Genomic DNA, 23,840 nt, shown 5'->3' with positions numbered 1-23,840 from the left:
GATATTCAAGACTTTTTCGATACTCATGCCTAATGATCTTCTTCTCCTTATATAGCCCTAGGCCCTCCTCAATACCACGGTCCAAAACCATAGTAATACAATACCATCAACTTCAAAACTCGGGATCAACACGACTGTCGAGATACCTTGGTCCAAAAAACATAGGCTCAAGTACCGAGGACTAACTACCACGGACCAAAGGGAAGCTTCTCGACATGTACGTTTTTTTCTGTTCATGAAATGGCGTGTATACGCGACTTTGTATATAGCGAGTCTGCGTATCCGCGACTTAGTATATAGAGTACCGGCGTGTATACGCAACTTGGACTTAATGAACCTGCGTATATGAAATTTCTCTTCATTCTTGTAGTCTGGACTGAGATCTGTCATCAAAGAGAGTTGCCATCAAGGACAACACCTGTACCGTAGCGCCACACCTATGCCAAACTGCCAACATAATTTTCATGCGCGTTCCCTTCCTTCACTTTGGCATTTGACCATTATGGTATTGATATCAAAAAAGGAAAACCTAACCATGTAATATAATCATGGGTGATGGTATTTGATGGAGTAATCATTCTTGACACCACACCAAAGGCTTGCGAATAGAGTTTAGGATGTGAGACAATTAGCGTTATCCATTGCTATATAGAACTTGACTATGACAATGGATATGTAGTTGTTAACGCTGTAAGAAGTCTAAACATTATATAATATTAGACTTTTTCTAGTCATCCACATTAAAATTCAACTATATAATTTTTCGATGAAATTGCAAATTTTCATTGTTAAAATTACTTTTGATACAAAAATGTATTCGCGGTTATGAAAAACTCCTTTTATACCTATTGTGCAATCTCAACCATTGATGACTGTAATTCCAACCATTCTTTTGACCAGATTCGAGGGGAATTTAAAAATAAAATAAAATTAACTAATACCAAAAAATTCAAATTGAGGCATAATTAGATTACGCTTTAGTTTAAAGCATGTCTTTGGAAACTCAAAATCATAACATATTTAAATAACGCTTTAACACCATAATGTCATTAGGAAGGTTCAAACTGGAGCATGTCTAGGGTACGCTTTAACACCGCACCCGAGATCTAGGGTTAGGGCATGGGAGTTTCAGGGTTAGGGTTTAGGATGAGCAAGTATGAGTATCATTCGTATCTATATAGGCCTCGGCAATGGCGTTGATTCACAGAACGAGCTGCGGGGATGGGAAGGTATTTTCGTCGAGTGATATTTGCGCAGGAGTAATAAGTTCAGCCATTGAAGGTATTCCCTGATTGTTACATGCTTATACCTTTATGATTTTGCGTTTTTATGCCCAAGTAGTGATTAAACAGTCGTATCGGATCCTGTACGAATGACGGAGTGTCAGTTTCAACCGCGACGCCCTCTTTTAATGGCAGAGCGGTGTCTGAACTCCGAACAACGACGAGGTGTCTAAAAGCCCTGTGCTTTTTTAATATAGATAGCATCAGGGTTACGCACGCCTCTACATTCATCGTTTACTTGAATCTTTGTAAGGGTTAATGCATATGTTTATATTGTTTATTCCCTTTATGTTTTGTGTGTAAAATGGGATTAGGTTATTTTAAGTTGCCTCTTATTGTATATTTAGCCCTCAGAGATCGGTGCGATGATTATAATGAAATTCCTCGTACTGAGAGCAAAAGCATGACAGACTTCAATCACCCATAGAATATGAGCACCGACTCTTTAAATTTACACTTATATGTTTTGCATTTCCAAATCTCGGTCTTAGATACACATAAGCTAGATTGTTTTGATTGTTGCTTTTAATTTTATTTCGGTATTTTGAAATAATTGTTGGGGTTAGGTTTCTTGTAATGTTTTTGAGATTAAAAATAGAAAATTTAAGGGATCATTTGAACTTTCGTTAAGTCAATTGGAATACTGGTATGGTATTTCATTCAGTTGTTTATATGTAGTCATCTACTTAGTTCTCTTTGACATCTACCTTTTTGGTTTTTTAATATTCTTGTTTTGGGTAAACTACTTTAGCTGCTTTTAAATCATCCATCTCGTTCGTAATAATTGTTCTGTTGCTGGATCGATTCAGTCCCTAGTCAGCTGTGGGTTAGATCACATAACGAGCTTTCCAAGCTCTGGGTACCATTTAAGAGGGAGAGATGGTGCAGAGGCTAACGTACCGCAAGCGCCACAGTTATGCGACGAAATCGAACCAGACTAGAGTCTTAAAAACTCCAGGTGGTAAGTTAATCTACCAGACTGCGAAGAAGAGGGCCAGCGGACCTAAATGCCCTGTTACCGGCAAGAGAATTCATGGGATTCCCCATCTGAGACCTGCTGAGTACAAGAGGTCGAGGCTTAGCAGGAACCGGAGAACAGTTAACAGAGCCTATGGAGGCGTTTTATCTGGTTCAGCTGTACGTGACCGAATTATTAGAGCATTTTTGGTCGAAGAGCAGAAGATTGTCAAGAAGGTTTTGAAGATGCAAAAGTCCAAGGAGAAACAGAGTGCTAGGAGCTAGGGTTAAGATGTGTTCATTTTCCTCATTGTCATCAGGGTGATATAAGGTTGCAAACAAATGTTTTTTCATTGAATTAAAAATGAAGTTCAGTATGAAATGCTACTGATACATGTGGGCAGCCTCGTGGATAATTTAATAAAATCTGCCATTTTCTTTAACACGGATTTGCCATATTTTAGTTGATGCTCATTCACGGCTTTCATGGTGGCGATTGAAGGTTGTAACCGGAGGTTTTATTCTTTTTATATTAGAAACTTATGCTATCTTCTCATCATACAAAATCAAAATCTGTTCTGCACAGCCACGTGATTTTGAATAAACAGTTAAATCTGATTCATAGTATGTAAGTTCCCCTTGTAGTGTATCAGCCACGTGATTTTTAACTCAAAGCTACTCTTTAGTCGGTGCCTTGACTCGCATAATTAGGGAAGAAGGTGGAATTTACCCCTGATAGGTTTCTTGTGAATGACATTAATAGTAACTTTGATGTCATTGTTGGAGGGATTATGGTTCTTAAAAATATAGTATACAAGTCTTGTGAATTAAAGGACATAAAGGTACGTATTACACGTCCATTTGCATTGGTGGCTAACACTAATAGCAAAAGTAGGGCATTAAATACTAAAGCATCTTATCTTAACCAACAAACTATGATCCATGGTCTCCCCAAGCTTACACCTTGAAGTTAAAAGCATCATTGGGGCTTGAAGGGAGAGCCGAGGCTTGGAGATTGTACACATATTTTTGCATTGACTAATCCACCACTAACTGGTGTAAGGTATGTTTTCACGTTTATTGATGATTATCCAGACATATTTGGATACATTACTTGAAGTACTAAGATATTGTTTTTGAAAAATTGAAAGAAATTTTAGACATCCACTTAAACAATGTAGGAAAGTCATAGAAAACATTTGAGGTTTCATGATGGAGGAGGATATATGAGTGGTGTCTTTGAAGTTTATGTGGCTCTAAATCACATCTCATAACAAACAGCAGTATAATATACCTCAATAAAATGGAGTTGGAATAAAGAGGAACATAACCATAATTAAGATGGTTAGATGTCTACTTCAAACGATGGTAAATGATATATGTCTTTTTAGGGGAAGCAATAGCCTACTAAAACTATATACTAAATAAAGTTCCAACAAATACTAGATAAAGTTCCAACAAAAATTGTGTAGGATATGATCCCTAATGGAAAGTGGTTTGGCAAGAAACCTTCCATTGTACTTATGAGGACCTTTCCTAAGGTTGAACGGGCACAAATATCTAATGACAAGTGAAAGAAACTAGGTTCAAAGAATCGTTTGTATCATGGTTGAATATTTTGAAGATTCAAAGACATGTTGGTTATATGATTCGATCGAGAAAGTAGTATGATGATGAGAGGTTATATTTAATGAAAAAATGTTAGAAGTAGGCATCCTTGCACACTTGACCCTTAACTCATGATTCCTATAGTCGTAGTTTAATTGTAAAACTTGAGATTTATAAACTAACCGTGATATTAAGCATTGGAATCATGGATTCTCAATCTTGACCTTTTTTTTTTCTTCATTTTAAAATCTTACTTTTTCTTTATTTCTTTGAAATAAAGAAAGTAAAAAAATACAAATATGCAGATACATAAATTGCATAAATTGTTTGAATTTTTGATTGTGCACGGTTGAACATTTCAGTTTAAGGCTGATCATTTCGGATTGCATAAATTGTTTGAATTTTTGATTGTGCTGTAGCTCAAGGTTGAACATTTCAGTTTAAGGCTGATCAATTCGGTAGCCTCGAAATTTTACAAAAATATTCATCCACAGGTCTGAAAAGTATCTGGAGCAAGAGAAAAATTGAGTGGACTGATACTACAGGAAAACAAAATTTGTTATAACAAATAGACCATTGACACTGAATTCAACAGGACTTTGGTATTTGAGTTGACTGAAACAACAAGAAAATCTGTTAAAAGAAATAGACCCTTGACACACTGAATTCAACAGGACTTTGGTATTTGAGTTGACGGGAACAAGATATGAAAATTCTGCTAAAACCAGACAGACTATTGATATTGAGAATTATTTGGACTGTTCAGGATTTGAAAAATCTGCTAAAAACGGCCAGACTCTTGATATGAAAATTCTGCTAAAAACAGCCAGACTGTTGATATTGAGAATTATTTTGACTGTTCAGGATTAGGCTGATCCAAAGATGGCCTGTAGGCTTTTGTTTGATATTGAGAATTATTTTGACAGTTCAGGATTAGGCTTGATCCAAAGATGGCATGTAGGCTTTGCTTCTGAATTTCTGAATTTTCCACTTTGGCCCAATGCCAGGGCACTGAGAGTTAGCTCATTTTTGTTATGGGAATAGAGTGAGTGTCTTGAATTTGGTTACCTATCCAGTCTTTACAGGCCTCGCTTCTGAATTGCTGAATTTTCCGCTTTGGCCCAATACCAGGGCACTGAGAGTTAGCTCATTTTTGTTATGGGAATAGAGTGCGTGTCTTGAATTTAGTTACCTATCCAGTCTTCATATATAACTGTGCCCGGTTCCAACTTTAGAGCTCTTTTAGAGATACTATTTGCTGTACGAGGTTGTATTCTCTGAATAAGTGCTCTTTTAGAGATACTATTTGCTCTACGAAGTTGTATACTCTGAATAAGTGCTGGAATCTGATGTCTTGAAAATGAGATTTTAGATCTTCAATTGTGTGTTTTCGCACTGCTAGATTTAATACAAAACTCTTCTAGATTTAAAACCTCAATGTGGGCCTCTCCTCCCAGCTAGTCGATAACACATTTTGGTTACCTAGAATGAGGATACGATCTGTTTTTTAATCCTCAATGTGGGCCTCTCCTCCCAGCTAGTCGATAACACATTTTGAGTTACCTAGAATGAGGATACGATCTGTTTTTTAATTTGGCTGTTATCATGAGTTACCAAACAACGATTAATTCTGCTTTGGTATTTGCTTCAGTGCCGAGACTAAAGAGTTACCAAGAACGAGGATATGATCTATGTTTTTTAATTTGGCTGTTATCATGAGTGCCCAAATATCCTCTATGTTTTTTAATTTGGCTGTTATCATGACTGCCCAAACAACGATTAATTCTGCTTTGGTATTTGCTTCAGTGCCGAGACCAATTTTGAATTAGATTGATCTATTATCAGTCCATCTAATCAAACCCGCTCCTCCACAAACCTTCTCTTGAGCGGCTCCATCGAAGAAGCCCAGTGTAATGTCCTGTTGAATGGAAGGATAGTGAGCTCCTTCGAAAATTTCTTTTCTAGAGAGGAAGGTATTCCTTGAAATGTGTGATGATCTTTGAAACTTGAAGCAGAATACATGGCCAATCATCTCTGAAGATAGCCTTATTTCTTAACAGCCAAATTCCTTAGGCAACAAAGATAGGCTGAGTATAAAGATGATTAAATTTCTTTGCTGATATGTAAAGTGTTTCTGTAAAACAGGACCGCTTCAAATCTTCTTTGATGAATAGAATTTTTTGGGCAACTGAACAATTTATCAAAAGGTGGTCAGAAGCCTCATCCTGTTGTTTGTGAAGGCCACAACTGCTAGGGTCCTGAAAACCTCTTTTTTGTAGTTTTTCCCGGGACAGTATTTTGTTATGGAGGACCAGCCATGTAAAGCATTTTAATTTGTTCGGGATATGCCATTTCCAGTTGCTTTTGTAAACCATTTGTCAACTGATATGATTTGAGAGTGAGCTATCTCTTCATAGGCTGATCTGGCTGTGATCTTCCCAGCTGAGAAATCCCACTGAGAAACCCAACCTCCAAACCAGAGAGTCCCTGTAATTGTATAATGTCATTCCATTGAGATTGATCTCTTTGATGAAGAGGTCCCATTCTTTGGCTAAAGAGCCAGTTAAATCTAAATCTGCTGAGGACATCCAATAATTTTGAGAGGATTGTGGGGAGATCTCTTTTTGTTTGTTTGTTTATTGGTTAATGTCATGTGGATAGAGTTGTTCTTTAGTTGCTAAGGATTGTTTTAATTTTGCGGGTAATTGGTAGACTCTGGCCCCTGCAATGAAGGGGTCCTTGTCAAGGATGACTTGCTTCCCATCTCCAACTTTCCAAGCTACCTAATTGAAGAGGGGAAAGGAAACATGAGGTCTTTCCAGACCATAGAGCCTCTTTTCCCTCTTTTGGGAGGGTCATTGACTTGTCTTCTAATACAATCAGCCACATGAGGGCTTTCCAGACCATAGAACCTATTTTGGGAGGGTTAAAGGCTTGTCTTCTGATACAATGTACCACATTTTGTTTACTTGCATATTTCTCCTTAAAAGCCAGACTTCTAATACTCTCTTTGAACAGGCTTCTCCACAGGTTTTTCATTGCCCCAATGCTTTTGCAAACCTAGATAGGTTTTTAAACCATATCCTCTTAAATTTTTGGGAGTAGAAAGGATGGATCGGCTAGCAAGATGGAAACCTCCTTTGGTTTTTCATTGCCAATGCTTTTGCAAACATAGATAGGTTTTTAAGATCACATCCTCCTAGATAGAGGAGTTCTTTAGTTGCTAAGGATTGTTTTAATTTTGCGGGTAATTTGTAGACTGTCCCCTGCAATGAAGGGGTCCTTGCCAAGGATGACTTGCTTCTCATCTCCAACTTTCCAAGCTACCTAATTGAAGAGGGGAAAGGAGGACATGAGGGCTTTCCAGACCATAGAGCCTCTTTTGGGAGGGTTAAAGGCTTGTCTTCTAATACAATGAACCACATTTTGTTTGCTTACATATTTCTCCTTGAAAGCTAGACTCCAAATACCCTTTTTGAACAAGCTTCTCCACAAGTTTTTCATTGTCAATGCTTTTGCAAACCTAGATAGTTTTTAAAACCACAACCTCTTAGATTTTTGGGAGTAGAAAGGATGGACCAGCTAGCAAGATGGAAACCTCCTTTGGTTTTTCATTGCCAATGCTTTTGCAAACCTAGATAGGTTTTTAAAACCACATCCTCCTAGATTTTTGGGAGTAGAAAAGATGGACCAGCTAGCAAGATGGAAACCACCTTTGTTGCTCTTACCAGCCCAAAGGAAATTGACAATAAACTTTTTAATCATGTCTCGGGTAGCTTCCGGAAGTTCTGCTAAGGACATCCAATAAACAGGGATGTTTTCCAAGACAAATTTACCTAGGATCATTTTGCCTTCTAGTGATAACTAGTTGTAACATCAAAGGTTTATTCTCTGTTCAACTCTTTTGATCATCCAAATCTAGTCTTCTTTGTGACGGTCATTAGGTACTTAATGCCAGTTTCCAGATTTTGTTAGGTTAATCTCCATCTTTGTCGCATTGCAAAAGAGAAAAATACACTTGTGGAAGGATTGCCATTTTGCTACTGTACTAAGACCGAGGAGCAAAACATCATTCACAAACGGAAGGTGGGTGATGTGCAGATTTTTGGCAATTTTTATTCATCTTATGTTACCCTTTTGTTTCTCTTGCAATAGTAAGCGAATCAAACCTTTCATCATGAGGAGGAACAAAAGTGGTGATAGCGGGCATCCCTGTCTTAGTCCCCACAAGCCAGTGAACTTTATTGAGGGAGAGCCATTTATTAAGACAATAATTTTTTTTGAAGTAACACAACCCATGATCCAGTTAGTGATTCCAGGCCTAATCCTATTTGTAGGAGGACAAGCCTTAGATAGGTCCAATTGACCTTATCAAATGCTTTGTTTAGGTCCCATTGTGAGCACCAAAGCTCTCTAGTTCTTGATTTTTGGGTACTGCAAGGCTTCTTGAGCAATGCCTACAGCTTCATGGATCTGCCTACAACCTCATGGATTTGTCTGTCAGCAAGGAAGCCAAATTGGTTAGGGGATAACTTCTCAGCCAGAAACTTTTGATCCAGTTTGATATAATCTTAGTGATAAGTTTGTACACCAAATTGCATAAAGAAATGGGCCTAAATTCAAAAAAGGACTTTGACTTAGGATATTTTGTAATCAAAGCTATATATGTTGCATTAATAGATGTATAGATATTTCCGGATTTCCCAGATTCCTCCACCATATTGCACAGATCTAGTCCCAGTTTCAATCTTGACTTGTAATCTTACTATTGCAAAAATGATAAGTTTACAAGGCCAAACAAAAATCTTTGATCAAAGAGATTTTTTGACCTCCATGAGTTCTATATTAAGTATCGGAGAAATTCTTAAAACATTGTTCAACTTGGCCAAAACCACTCCATCATGCTTAAACCTTTGCGATAATTGTTCATTTAAAAATTAGGATTTTAAACACATTGTCCACTATAATACATTTTTGAGTAATTTTAAACACATTGTCCACTATAATACATTTTTGAGTAATTTTAAACACATTGTCCACTATAATACATTTTTGAGTTTTTGCTTGAAATATAAACAAACATTTTTTGTCAAATTATGATCTTTTGTTGTTTAAAATGCATTTTTGATTTGTATGTATAGATTTAGCACCTTGAAAAAACCTCAGGCACTCAGATTGTGGAGAATTCACAACTCTACCCCACAATTTAACTTGTGTTTAAATTAAACCATATCTAAATAGACTGTCTTTTTAGACAACAATTTATAAATTTCAACCGTGGTAACAACTACACATCATCTCATCTTAATCTTGGCTCATAAAACATTTATAATTTCTAATTTAAGAAATAATTAGAAATTTTAATGGCACAATTATAATTTATAAAGTAATTAGAAATTTTAATTGCACAATTTTTATTAAGTTGTGTAAATAGCTAGATGTAAAAGAAGAAAATAACTGTGGATGAATTTCATTGTGTTTTCAACAAATATCATGAGTTTCGAATGAAACTTAAGATGGTCATAGGAAGGCGATGTCCATATAATATATGGACCTTAAAGAGTGCATGTAAATAAAAGATCATAAAAGAGGATGAATATCCACACAAAAAACACTCTCCTCTTTTTTTGGAAGCATATCCATCTTTATTCTCATCGGCTTTCCCTTCCCTCACTTTGATATATTTCCCTTCACTCACTTTGGCATATATAAAAGATCATGAAAGAGAGGATGGATATCCACACAAAAATCACGCTCTCTTTCTTTGTTGACACCTAATCCTCTGCGATTGGGTGAATTTGGAATGTGAACAGTTATCAGAAGATGAACTGAGCAGTCACATTCTTTGTATATAACAATAGCTACCTAATGAAATAAATTGTATCAGTTTTCTGCCAAACTGGAGTTACTCCTGGTCTGACATGGTATCAGAGCCAGCTCCCTGTTTAGTCTTTACGTCTTTGTAACTCCATACCTGCGTTCTGCCATACCTGCGTGTCTGCCACATCTGCGCTGGCCTGACATGGTATGTGCATAAACGTTTCTGTCCATAATGCGCTGCCCCCGCCTGTCCGTCAGTAGCATCACTATTGAACGCTGCTCTTTTCATTATACCCTTTTGTCCATCAGTATAGGCCACCGTTGAACGTTTGCATTAACACTTTCGCATAATATTGGCTGATTCTCTGTTGAGCGGTTTCGAGGTTCAGGACTATCATAGCGCAGAGATTAATGGTGAATTTGGTAACAGCCCTTAATGGCACGATGACTACTGTGGTCACACAGAACCGAGAGCTCGTTCTAAGTGGTGGTGCCGCCCGGTCGAGTTCTACGGAAGTTCCAGAAGCCGAGTCCAAAATACGCTGACGCTGGTAGTCTATCCCCTCGCCTTCTTTCGGTCTCCATATCTTTAACACTCTAATTCACCTGTCGATATATGTTTAACACTGTGCTTGTAATTCTATGTTACTGCGCTTGTATGTGACTGCGCTTGTAATTCTAAAGCTCATTTTCTTTTTCCAATCTACCGAGTCTACGATTCGAACCAACGCCTTAACGCACAGTCCATTAACCATGAAATAGGCGTCCTTAACCTGTGGGTTTTGGTGTAGTGGGTGTCTCAGGATCGAATCCCGGGGACCCGCATAAAGAAGTTACCAAATATGACCTCCGGGCGATGTGAAACAATGCCTTGGCCCCAGGGAATTTGAGATGGCTTGTGGTGGTGCGGTGCTCTGTTTTTTTTTTTTTTTTATCTGAGATAGTGGTGCGGTGCTCCTTTTTGAAATGGCTCGTGGTAAACAGTGACTAGGTATCGGTAGCAGGCCTGCCATCAGAATTAATGCGTGTAAAAGCAATAAATGTTATTGTGGTTTATATGTTCGTTGTGGCTTATATATATTAAAGCTGTGGTTTATATGTGCGCTGTGGCTTATATATATTAAAGCTGTGGTTTATGTGTGCTGTGGCTTATATATATTAAAGCTGTGGTTTATATGTGCGTTGTGGCTTATATATATTAAAGCTGTACGCTGTGGTTATATGTGCGCTGTGGGTCTATGCGTAGAAAGATATACATTGACCAGCATATATATATTATGGTTTTCATTTGAATGCGTTATGAATTGAGTTTGTAGATATTTGAATGCATGGAATATGTTGGATGTATTATATGAGGATCGTTTTATAAACATTGGAGGGATTTGAAGAAACATAGTGCATAAAAGTATTTGAAATCTTTTTGTCTTTTTGAGTACAATTTCACTGTATATCAGCAGAAGTATTTTTTTTCCAGAATGCATTCAATCATCTCTATGGTAGGAATAGTTCTCACTGGCAAGGAGAACTATCCTGAATGGTCCTGGATGATAAAACACACCCTCATCTTCAATGAGTTGTGGAAAGGAGTGTGTCGGAGAAGGAGACAATGACCCAGTACAGCCTACATCAGACAAAGAGCTCGTCATTTGGGAAAACAAGAACAACAAAGCCTATGCATTAATCGCAACATCTGTAAATGAAGAAGTAAGTCGACATATTTCATCATATTCAACTGCCTTTGAAGCTTTACAAAAGCTGAAAGAACTCTATGACTCACATTCTGCACTTGAAGTTGTTCAGCTCATGATTAAACTCTTCACTCTTGAACTAAAAAATAATGATCTTCTTGCTCTTGCATCTGAAGTAAAGTCTATAATGCATGATATCAAATCCACTAAAGTTGAGCTGGATATCCCTCTTATTGCTTTTCTCAAGGCACTCTATCCTACTTACTCCAATTATCTTGAGTCTTTACAAGCAAATGGAAATCTTAACGATATAACCTTTGACTCTCTTGTGAAAAAGTTTGCTGAAAGAGAGAAAGCCTTTGGAAAGAAGACAACCCCTGAATCTTCTGAAGAGACTGTGTGCCTTGCTCATAAAGAAAAGCATCATGTTCAAGATTCTACAAGAGCGAAGAGGTGGACGAAGAGGAAGAGGAAGATATTTCAGAGGCAGGGGGCGGACATTCTCAAAGAGAAAAGGCAGACTTACATTGCATTCGCTGCAAAAGAAATGGATCACATGATGCCTCTACATGCAAGCTACGATGGGACAAAATTGAGCAGAAAAGAAACCAACAGAAAGGTAAAACTGATGATACAGACAAAGGTAAAGCACTTGAATCCGCTCACTATATTGAAGCACAATGTAACGTTGGAGTAAATTAATATTTGTTTAATGCTTTACTTGCTTCTTCGAAAAATGATTGGTTGCTTGATTCAGGAGCAACCTGTCATATGACTCATAGAAAAGATTTTTTTGAAGATTTCACTGATAATGTTGATGGAGCAGTATATTTTGCAGATCAGTCAAAAATCAAGCCATCAGGTCTTGGCACAATCAGGCTTAAACTGCTTGGTCTTCCAGACTTTCTTCTGGATCATGTTCTATATCTCCCGCAGCTCAAGAGAAACTTGCTGTCCTTGGTCCACATCCACCAGCAAGGTCACTCCATTCATATGTTTGATGACAAAGCTTGAGGTAAGAAAAGCTTTTGACCACTCACTTGTCATGGGGGGAATAGAAGAAGAAAGGCTTCTCAAACTGCAAGGAACCTCTGCTCATGCACAACATTTTTCATATATTTCTCATCATGAAGAAGGTACACTTCCATCAAGTTTATTATGGCATGCTAGATTTGGACATTTAAACTATGACAGTGTCCGCTTATTGAAGAAAAATGGTGTTGCTGGTTTGCCTACAATTCCTAGGAAACATAAGCAATGTGATGCTTGCATTCTAGGAAAGCATAGCAAACAATGTTTTCATGATTCACATTCAAGAGCACATGGGAAGCTTGAACTCATTCATTTAGATTTATGTGGTCCAATGCCTGTTCTTTCTGCAAATGGAAATAAAATATATCATGACATTTATTGATGATTACACCAGAATGTGTTGGGTTTATTTATTGAAGAACAAATCTGATGCTTTTCAAACATTCGAGAATTTTCATAAATGGATTGAAAATGATGCACAATCTCATATTGGGTCTATTCGCACTGATAATGGAAAAGAATATACATCAAATGAATTTGAAAACTATCTTCACCAACATGGGATCAAACATCAAACAACTGTGCTTTATAATCCCCAACATAATGGTGTAGCTGAAAGAATGAATAGAACAATCTTGAATATGGTACGATCCATGCTTTTCTTCAAAAATGTAAAGATAATGTTTTGGGCTGATGCTGTTCTATGTGTTGCATATATAAAGAATAGATGTCCATCTAATGCTATAACAAACAAGATTCCTTATGAATTGTGGTATGGACATGTTCCTTCGGTAAAACATCTCAGGATCTTTGGTTCCACTTGTTATGCTTTGATACCAAAGGTACATAGAAACAAACTTGGTGCTAGAAGTCGTAAGTGTATCTTCTTGGGGTATTCAAACACCTCCAAAGCATACTACCTCTATGATGAAGCAAATAAAAAGTTTGTTGTATCTAAAGATGTAATTTTTCTTGAATCATCCAAATCTGACAGTGTTGTTGAGCGGTAACTTGATCGCTTGGATAGATTTGCAAAAACGAAATCATTTCAAGAATTTGATAATCAGATTCCACATCTTGAAGGGGGGATTCCCATACTAGATCAACATGTGGAATCTTCTTCCGAAGAACACTCTCCCCCGAATGAAACTCCAACAACGGATGATGCTTTAAGTGATGTAATTGATAGAATTGAGAGACTCAATCTTGATTCAGTGCCAACTCAATCAACAAAGCAGCCTGGACCATCTCAGAAAGGTCCCCCAAAGTGGCTGACAAAGACACTTGAAAGTGTTTATCCTGATGAAATTGGAAAAACAGGAACCAGAAATTCAAACCGACAAAATGGAGGTGATGTAGATGACTCTAATTCACCTGTTGATATGGATGTTTCTTATGATTGTGAATTGAACTTGTCTACAGATTTGAACCAACTTCCTTCAAAGAAGCTGCTTCTCATGATGAATGGAAAGAAGCGATGCAAAAGGAGTATGATGCCTTCATAAAGAACGGCACTTGGACGCTGGTTGATCCTCCATTTGGAACCAAACCAATTCGCTGCAAGTGGGTCTACAAGAACAAATACAAAGCTGACGGCTCACTTGACAAGCACAAAGCTAGGTTTGTGGCAAATGGATTTGCATAGAAGGAAGGGGTCGATTATGAGGAAACTTTTGCCCCCACAGCAAAATGGGCCACCATCTGGACACTCTTTGCACTAGCAGCTCAGAACGGTTGGAAAGTCCATCAAATGGATGTAAAAACTGCCTTCTTGAATGGAGATCTAAAGGAAAATGTTTTTATGTCCCAGCCTGAAGGATTTGTTGTGAAAGGACATGAACAAAAAGTATGCAAACTTGTGAAGTCCTTGTATGGCCTCAAACAAGCACTGCGAGCCTGGTATGAAAAACTAATTGGGCATCTTCTGAAACTCAACTTCAATCATTTTGATCTTGATGATGCAACTTTATTTGTCAAGAAAGTTGGCAAAACAATTGTATATCTTGTGGTATATGTAGATGATCTTTTAGTGACAGGGAATAATGAAAGCTACATTGCATCCATAAAGAAGGAATTGGGGAAAAGTTTTGAAATGACTGATTTGGGCTATGTTCATTACTATCTTGGCATTGAAGTAACCCAACATCCAAAATCCATATTTCTTTATCAAAAGAAATACATTGGAGATTTGTTAAATAGATTTAGCATGACAGAGTGCAATCCTCTTTCTACTCCAATGGAACAAAACTTAAAGCTCACATCTATTGAAGGAAAGGAATTCGAGGATGCAACAAAGTATAAACATCTTGTAGGAAGTCTCATCTACCTCACTACTACCAGACCAGACATTTCATTCGCTGTTGGAATCCTCTCCAGGTTTATGCAAAAGCCTTGTGAGGGACATTGGTCTGCTGCAAAAAGAGTTCTAAGGTACTTGAAGGGAACTCAAGACCTTGGAATCAAGTATACACAAGTGGACGACTTCAGCTTGATTGGATACTCTGATTCAGACTTCGATGGAGACAAAGAAACTGGGGTATCTACTTCAGGATACGCTGAGTCTTGGATCAAGAGCTGTCTCTTGGAGATCACACAAATAATCAGTTCCAGCAGATTTCACAACAGAAGCAGAATACGTGGCAGCAGCTGAAGCAACGAAAGAAATTGTGTGGCTCAGGAAAATTCTTGAAGATTTGCAGGTAAAACAAGTACAATCAACTCCACTCATGATTGACAACACCTCTGCAATAAAGTTGGTCGAGAACCCAAAGTTCCATGATTGTACAAAGCACATCAATACTAAATATCATCTGATCCGACATCATGTTGAGGCCAAAACAATCCATCTCCGTCATTGTTCCACAAATGAGCAAATTGCAGACATCTTCACCAAAGCGCTTGGAAGAGAAAAGCTTGAAAGATTCAGAACGATGCTTGGATTCACCAACATCCCTTCAGATTAAGGGGGGGAATGTTGACATCTAATCCTCTGCGATTGGGTGAATTTGGAATGTGAACGGTCATTAGAAGATTAACTGAGCAGTCACATTCTTTGTATATAATAATAGCTCCCTAATGAAATAAATTGTATTAGTTTTCTGCCAAACTGGAGTTACTCCTGGTCTGACATTCTTGAAGCATATCCATCTTTATTCTCATCAGCTTTCCCTTCCCTCTCCCTTCCCTCACTTTGGCATATGATAGTTATGGTCTTGATATCTAACAAGGAAAATCTAATGGATATCCACACAAAAAGTGCTCTCTCTCCTCTCTTTTTGGAATTATATCCATCTTTATTCTCATTGGCTTTCCCTTCCCTCAATTTGGCATAACTAAATCCATCTTTATTCTCATTGGCTTTCCCTTCCCTCACTTTGGCATATGATAGTTATGGTCTCGATATCTAACAAGGAAAATCTAATCGGCATATGATAGTTATGGTCTTGATATCTAACAATGAAAACCTAATCGCCTAATATAATCATGGGTGAGGGTATTTAAGGTCTTATGATAGTTATGGTCTTGATATCTAACAAGGAAAATCTAATCGGCATATGATAATTATGGTCTTGATATCTAACAATGAAAACCTAATCGCCTAATATAATTATGGGTGAGGGTATCTAATGGAACATAAAGACTGCATGTAAATAAAAGATCAAAAAAGAGGATGAATATCCACGCAAAAAACACTCTCCTCTTTGTTGGGAAGCATATCCATCTTTATTCTCATTGGCTTTCCCTTCCTCACCCTTCCTCACTTTGGCAATAGTTATGGTTTTGATATCTAACCAGGAAAACCTAATAGTTATAGTTTTGATATCTAACTAGGAAAACCTAATAGTTATGGTTTTGATATCTAACTAGGAAAACCTAATCCCCTAATATAATCATGGGTGAGGATATCAAATATAATCATGGGCGAGGGTATCTAATGGATTAATCATTGTTGGCACCACACCTAAGGTTTGCGGATTGCAGATAGGGTTTAGGATGCGAGACATTTCTTTTTATTCATTCCTAAAAGGACTTGATTATGACAATGCTTATGTAGTTGTTAACATTATAAAAAGTCTAATTTTTTATTTGTATTAACATTGAAATACAATAAATATATATATATAAATAAAATAATAATTTTTCATTGTTAAATTACATTTTTGCATGCATATAAAATATTTGATGTTTGAAAAAAACTCTTTTTAAACCATATCATATAAAATATTTGATGTTCGAAAAAAACTCTTTTTAAACCCTATTATGAAATCTCAACAATTGACGAGTATATTTCCAACTATTATTTTGACTCAATTATAAGCAAAAACAATCTAAAAAATAATCGCTAGTAAAAATTCAAATTGAGGCATATTTAGATTACGTTTCAACGTTTAATATAAAATATGTCATTAGAAACTCAAATCTTAACATATTTAAATCACGCTTTACACCGAAATGTCATTAGAAATGTTTAGAGTACGTTTTAACATCGCTCCTAAGATCTATCGGATCCAAATATGTCACGGAGCATGTTTAGAGTACAAGTTTTAACACCACACTTGAGATCTAAGGTTAGGGTGGCATGAGAGATTTAGGGTTAGGGTTTATTTTACAAGGTTCATTGAATTTCATAGCTAGATTTGAACCTCATAGATTAAGTTCATAGATCATAACTCTTGATAGATTAAGTTCATAGATCATAACTGTTGACTTCATGTCACAACTCAGGCTTGTAATTTATCTTTACACTTTCTAAATTTATGATAACATTTTTTCTAAATTTGTGATAACATTTTTTTATGTTTACTGATGTTTTTTCCGAGGAAAAAATCTGTAACTTTTTATTAAAAGAGATGAAAAGTTACAATTGCAGATGCATGATGCATTTCCGTACGCTGCCCAATGGGCTCGAGTGCCATGGCACCCTAAACGTTACTGGAGTAACGTGCAAAAAATGATGAGAAAAGAAGAGAGAGAAAAGGAGAAAAAAAAAGAGGGAGGGAAGAGAGGTGAAGGCAAAACTGAATTACATATATGAGTGAAACTCACGCTTCAGGTTTTCCTTCCTTTTTTCTTTTCGACCTTGCGCCATCCTCCTTGAGTGGGCTCGATCGAGGCTATGACTAACTGTGTTTCTGCTTTCTGCGTGCCTGAGTCCTTGTCTGAATCTGATGTGTCTGAATGGTGGTGCCGCTTTATCCCTCCCATGTTCTGTTCATCATTTGTCTTCTCTGCCTGATTTGGGTGGTGCTGTGAAACCTTGGTATCTGTTGTGGTTTCCTTCTGTTTCCCCATTTCTTGGGGGACCTCAGCTGTCTCTGCGGTAGTATCTTCCTCTTCGGCTTCTGATTCTTCATCTTCTGAGACCGGAGGGGAAAAGAGCCATCCTTTCTTCTGCTTCCCTTTCTGCTTTCTTTTGCTGTTTACTTTTTTGGCTTCTGGACATGTGCTTTGCAGGTGTCCTGTTTGTCTGCATAGCCTACACCTAAAGGCAGTATTTTCATAGTCTAGTGCTTGCAACCAGTTTTGTTGTTTATAGATCAGCCTTATGTTGTCAGGCAACCCTTTACTTAAATCCACTTCCACACAGATTCGTGCGAAAGTGAAAATCCTCTCATCAATCCTTTCCATATCTGTTTTGATGTATTTCCCGATGCTGTTCCCGATTCCTTCCAGGACTCGTTCACTCCAGAAATGTAGGGGGAGGTTGTAAAGACGAACCCATACCGGCACTTTGGAGACTGTCATTTTGTTTGGGTCGAAGTCTGTAAACCATGGGGTTATAAACAGCCCTGCCGTTCCCCAGAACCAAGGCCCAGCATTGATAATTATATCTCTGACTTCCCTGGATGCAAATTTGACTATGAAAAACCCTTTAGAGCATAAGTGTATTTCGCATTCCATGGTCCAATTTTTGAAGATCCAGCGGAATAGATTCGTTGGTGTTGGCCAAAAGCTGTTGAATCGGCATATGAGGGCCTGCGATTCATATGACTTAACATAGTCATCCAGCCCTGTGGAGTCAAAATTAAGGGTTGGAGTTTGCCCTAGTTGTTCAACTATGTATGGCCAAGGTGTGTATCCGCCTTGATCTGGGGAGGAGCCTGATTCTCTGTTTCCTTGGAGAATGTTTTTATATGATGAAGCTCCCTTGGGCTGGGGTACTGATTTCCCCTTTTCCCCTCCTAAACTGCTTGGCTGTCCCTGAGATGGTGCCCCTCTTCTCAGCCTGAGATTCAAGACAATGGTTTCTCCTGGGCTGATCTCGTAGCTTTCCAGGGTTCTGTGGTCCTGGAGAGACCACCTACCACTGACTAGGTGTTGGATCTGGCCTGGATAGCCAGTCAGAGCACAAATTTGCTGCTTTAGCAGCGAAACAGAACTATCTCCACTTACCCATACTAAGAAAGATTTCTTCTCAGGGGTTTTGATAAAAATCTGAAAACTATTTTTGGTTACCTGATGTATGCGCTCTGGCTGAGCTCTGCCAGAAACAGTGTCTATACTGGTTGTCAGATGATCTTGCTGTGTACGTTCTTCCAGATCTTGCCTCTTATTGGGTTGATCTGCCTTTTGTATGGCGAGGAAGGCGTGTCCTCTGATCATTCGGTGCCTATTCCTGCCGATCTGAAGACTGGGTGCCGTATAGTCTTGAAAATTACTCCAATCTGTTAGATCCGCCCTGGATCTGAGGAGTTTGAACCATGCAATTGTGTGATGGTTCGGATCTGTGGTCCTGGAGAGACCACCTACCACTGACTAGGTGTTGGATCTGGCCTGGATAGCCTGTCAGCACAAATTTGCTGCTTTAGCAGCGAAACAGAACTATCTCCACTTACCCATACTAAGAAAGATTTCTTCTCAGGGGTTTTGATAAAAATCTGAAAACTATTTTTGGTTACCTGATGTATGCGCTCTGGCTGAGCTCTGCCAGAAACAGTGTCTATACTGGTTGTCAGATGATCTTGCTGTGTACGTTCTTCCAGATCTTGCCTCTTATTGGGTTGATCTGCCTTTTGTATGGCGAGGAAGGCGTGTCCTCTGATCATTCGGTGCCTATTCCCGCCGATCTGAAGACTGGGTGCCGTATAGTCTTGAAAATTACTCCAATCTGTTAGATCCGGCCTGGATCTGAGGAGTTTGAACCATGCAATTGTGTGATGGTTCGGATCTGCTGCATGCAGTCCCTCATTCTTGCATGCAAAGGACAGCAGTGGGGTTAGCGGCCTGAAGAACAGCCAGCAGGCTATGCCTGCATAGATCGACCCGAACCCTGTCGATTCTCCGCCCCTGAAATAGATTCTGTGCCAAGAGACAGAGATTGTCTGCCGATCTCTGTCCGCATTCAGTTTCCCGGTCTTATCCTTCCGATCTACCTTTAAATCGTTCAGTCCTTCAATCATTTCTGCTATGGCAGTGGCGTCGGGGTCTTCCCTAGCAATGGACCGGATAATCGCACCCTTCCATGTTGATCGATGGGGTTTCGGGGCCTCCTTCAGCACGCGCTTGTGGCCGAGACTGCAGAGACCAGGGCCTATGGCCTTCCCTTCCGCGCCACCTCCAACACTCACCCAGACAGCGGCTCCATTCCCAGCGTAGAGAAAGCACGCTACAGTGGCCATCTTCCGTCCGGCGATCGAGTCCTCTCCCGTCCCTATATCAATATATCTTTACTGATGTTGATTTCTTACTATTTTATTTTATAATTCATTACACAATTTCTTACTATTTTATTTTACAATTCATTATGTCTAATGATGAATTTCACCTAAACCTTATAACACCTAAACCTTATAAAAAAAATTCGAGCTTAAACTAAACCTAACTAAAAAAATTCGAGCTTAAACTAAACCTAACTAAAAAAATTCGAACTCAACTAATCATTGCGACTCAAACCCAAACTGAATCTAATCATTGCGACTCAAACTCAAACTGAATCTAATCATTGCGGAACCCCACTCAAACCATGTAACATTAACATTGATTGGTTAGGGTTTAGGATGATAGCAACTTGATTATCATTCATAATAGCTGTAGAGGCCTCGTCAAGGAAACATGTTTAGACTACAGGCTTTAACGACGCACCCGAGATCTAGGGTTAGGGCATGGGAGTTTTAGGGTTAGGGTTTAGTATGACAGCAAACTATGAGTATCATTCATTGTTGTATGGGCGTCGGCAACGGCGTTGTTTAACTGAAGGCGCTGCAGCGATGGGAAGGTCTTTTCGTCGAGCGATATCTGCGCAGGAGTAATAAGTTCATCCATTGAATATATTCTCTGATTATTATGCTTGTACTTTGTAATATTGCATTTTTATGCTTAAGTTGTGATTAAACAGTCGTATTGGATCCTGTATGAATGGCGGAGTGACGGTTTCAACCGCGATGCCCTCCTTTGATGGCAAAGTGGTGTCTGAACTCCGAACAGCGATGAGGTGTCTCAAAGCCCTGTGCTTTTTCAATATAGATAGCACCACCAGGGTTACGCACGCCTCTATATTCATCATTTACTTGAATCTTTGATAGGTAGGGTTTAATGCATATGTCACGGAGCATGTTTAGAGTACAAGTTTTAACACCACACTTGAGATCTAAGGTTAGGGTGGCATGAGAGATTTAGGGTTAAAGTTTATTTTACAAGGTTCATCGAATTTCATAGCCAGATTCGAACCTCATAGATTAAGTTCATAGATCATAACTCTTGACTTCATGTCACAACTTAGCTTATAATTTATCTTTCTAACTTTCTAAATTTGCGATAACATTTTTATGTTTACTGATGTTAATTTCTTACTATTTTATTTTATTTTATAATTCATTACGTGAGGTTAATTTCTTACTATTTTATTTTATTTTATAATTCATTATGTGAGGTTAATTTCTTACGGAGTTGTCTATAATGCGAAGTTGTCTATAATGCGACTTTTTGGAGATTTAAATCTTGATTTGTTGCAATTAAAATGATTTTTTTACTGCATATTTGGATTCAACACCCTGAAAAACCCCTAGGACGTTTTCATTGTGCAGAAACTAGCTATCAAACATGGGATTCCAATAAATTCCTGCCAGATTTCGACCGGAAAAACCCGCCAGAAAAGCTTTCAAAAAATCGCTTTATAGACAACTGCAATTTCTTACTATTTTATTTTATAATTAATTATTTGTAATGATGAATTTCACCTAAACCTTATAAAAAAATTCGAACTTAAACTAAACCTAATTAAAAAAACTCAAACTCAAACTAACATTGATTGGTTAGGGTTTAGGATGATATCCACTTGATTATCATTCATAATAGGTATAGAGGCCTCATCAAGGAAACATGTTTAGGCTACAGGCTTTAACGCCGCACCCGAGATCTAGGGTTAGGGCCTGGGAGTTTTAGGGTTGGGGTTTAGTATGATAGCAAACTATGAGTATCATTCATTGCTGTATGGGCCTCGGCAACGGCGTTGTTTAACAGAAGGCGCTGCAGCGATGGGAAGGTCTTTTCGTCGAGCGATATCTGCGCAGGAGTAATAAGTTCAGCCATCGAATATATTCTCTGATTATTATGCTTGTACTTTGTAATATTGCATTTTTATGCTTAAGTTGTGATTAAACAGTCGTATTGGATCGTGTATGAATGGCGGAGTGACGGTTTCAACCGCGACGCCCTCCTTTGATGGCAAAGTGGTGTCTGAACTCCGAACAGCGATGAGGTGTTTCAAAGCCCTGTGCTTTTTCAATATAGATAGCACCACCAGGGTTACGCACGCCTCTATATTCGTCATTTACTTGAATCTTTGGTAGGTAGGGTTTAATGCATCTGTTTATATTGTTTATTCCCTTTATGTTTTGTGTGTAAAATGGGACTAGATTGCTTTCAGTTGCTTCTTATTGTCTATTTAATCCTGAGAGATCGGTGCGATGATTATAATGAAATTCCTCGTACTGAGAACAAAAACATGAGAGACTTCAATTGCCCATAGAATATGGGCACCGACTCTTTAACTTTATACATGTTTTGCATTCGTGCTTAGATACAAATAAAGGGAGACTGTTTTGCGCGGCTGTTTTTCCTCTTTACATTTTTTTTGTCATGTGATTGTTGTTTTTAATTTTATTTCAGTATTTTGTAATAATCGTTGGGGTTGGTTCTCTGGTAATGTTTTCGAGTTTAAAGGATCATTTGAACTTTCGTTTAAGTTTATTTCGTATTACAGTCAATTGGAATACTGGTATGATATTTTATTTGGTTTATATTTTATCGTCTCCTAAGTTCTCTGACATCTGCTTTTTTGGTTTTTAAATATTTTTGTTTTTGAATAAACTATTTTAGTTGCTGTTAAATCATCCATCTCGTTGGTAATATTTTTCTGTTGCTGGATCGATTCAGTCCTGATCAGCTGTGGGGTAGATCACAGAGGGAGAGGGAGAGATGGTGCAGAGGCTAACGTACCGCAAGCGCCACAGTTATGCGACGAAATCTAACCAGACTAGGGTTTTAAAAACTCCAGGCGGTAGGTTAATCTACCAGACTGCGAAGAAGAGGGCCAGCGGACCTAAATGCCCTGTTACCGGCAAGAGAATTCATGGGATTCCCCATCTGAGACCCGCTGAGTACAAGAGGTCGAGACTTAGCAGGAACAGGAGAACAGTTAACAGAGCCTATGGAGGTGTTTTGTCTGGTTCAGCTGTCCGTGACCGAATTATTAGAGCATTCTTGGTGGAAGAGCAGAAGATTGTCAAGAAGGTTTTGAAGATTCAAAAGTCCAAGGAGAAACAGACTGCTAGGAGCTAGGGTTAAGATGTTTTCATTTTCCTTATTGTCATGATGGTGATCGAAGGCTTCAAACAAAGGCTTTGTCGTTGAATTAGAAACCAAGTTCAGTGTCAAATGCTACTACTGCTACATGTGGGCAGCCTCGTGAATAGTTCAAAAAAAATCTACCATTTTATAACATGGATTTGTCGTGTTTTAGTTGATGCTTCATTCACGGCTTTCATGGTGGGTTGAAGGCTGTAACTGGGGATTTTATTCATTTTTATTAAAAATCCTAAGCTATCTTCTTTTGCTACAAGGTCTGTTCTGCACAGCCACCAGATTTTGAATAAACTTTTCAATCTGTGTTTAATAGAAACGATACTCAATCTGATTTTGAATTATTTTTTTATATTCATACCCGTGCAGACTTTTAACTTGGTCGCAATAAAAAAGAGTTGGGATGCACTAGTCCATGATTAAGATTTGGAGCCCGTCTGAGTTGTGGAAATATTCTGAAGTGCCTGTCTGATTTTTTCATAGTTTTTCCATGCGTCTCTTGTCATTGCTGCTCCAGCTTTTGAAAGTCAATCTGTCTCCCGTTTCTTATCCCTGTACACATGATTAAAGAGAGATTGAAAGAGGTGAGAAAAATAGGTTGTGATTGTTTTTATATTTTGATATCCTGGGAAAGAGGCATGTGTGTAATTTT

The 23,840-nt window shown here is 38.2% G+C and overlaps 1 protein-coding gene, 2 non-coding genes and 1 pseudogene across 6 annotated transcripts; all 4 read left to right on the top strand.

Annotated features, from left to right (window-relative positions):
* Positions 1 to 1,139: 1,139 nt before the first annotated feature.
* On the top strand, positions 1,140 to 23,546 carry LOC149146264 (large ribosomal subunit protein eL34 pseudogene; annotated as a pseudogene). 3 transcript variants are annotated; one of them, XR_016264235.1, is made up of 2 exons: positions 1,140 to 1,281; positions 22,763 to 23,546. The product of XR_016264235.1 is annotated as a large ribosomal subunit protein eL34 pseudogene, transcript variant X1 (transcript). The 3 variants fall into 3 exon arrangements; XR_016264237.1 differs by lacking the exon at positions 1,140 to 1,281 and adding an exon at positions 21,721 to 21,899; XR_016264236.1 differs by lacking the exon at positions 1,140 to 1,281 and adding an exon at positions 21,958 to 22,172.
* On the top strand, positions 1,144 to 2,683 carry LOC149146266 (large ribosomal subunit protein eL34). Its single transcript, XM_089447514.1, has 2 exons — positions 1,144 to 1,281; positions 2,093 to 2,683. Exon 2 carries the CDS (start codon positions 2,163 to 2,165, stop codon positions 2,523 to 2,525), a length of 363 nt encoding a protein of 120 aa, XP_089303640.1. The 5' UTR covers positions 1,144 to 1,281; positions 2,093 to 2,162; the 3' UTR covers positions 2,526 to 2,683.
* On the top strand, positions 1,640 to 1,723 carry LOC149146267 (small nucleolar RNA snoR8a). Its single transcript, XR_016265406.1, has one exon. It is a non-coding gene; the product is annotated as a small nucleolar RNA snoR8a (small nucleolar RNA).
* LOC149146265 (small nucleolar RNA snoR8a) lies at positions 22,285 to 22,368 on the top strand. Its single transcript, XR_016265407.1, has one exon. It is a non-coding gene; the product is annotated as a small nucleolar RNA snoR8a (small nucleolar RNA).
* Positions 23,547 to 23,840: the final 294 nt, after the last annotated feature.

This window comes from Pinus tabuliformis, chromosome X (assembly GCF_031772625.1).
Source record: "Pinus tabuliformis cultivar Carrire ecotype Pingquan chromosome X, CPIR1, whole genome shotgun sequence".
Classification (NCBI taxonomy): domain Eukaryota; kingdom Viridiplantae; phylum Streptophyta; class Pinopsida; order Pinales; family Pinaceae; genus Pinus; species Pinus tabuliformis.
This window is presented reverse-complemented; position numbering and strand designations above follow the sequence as displayed.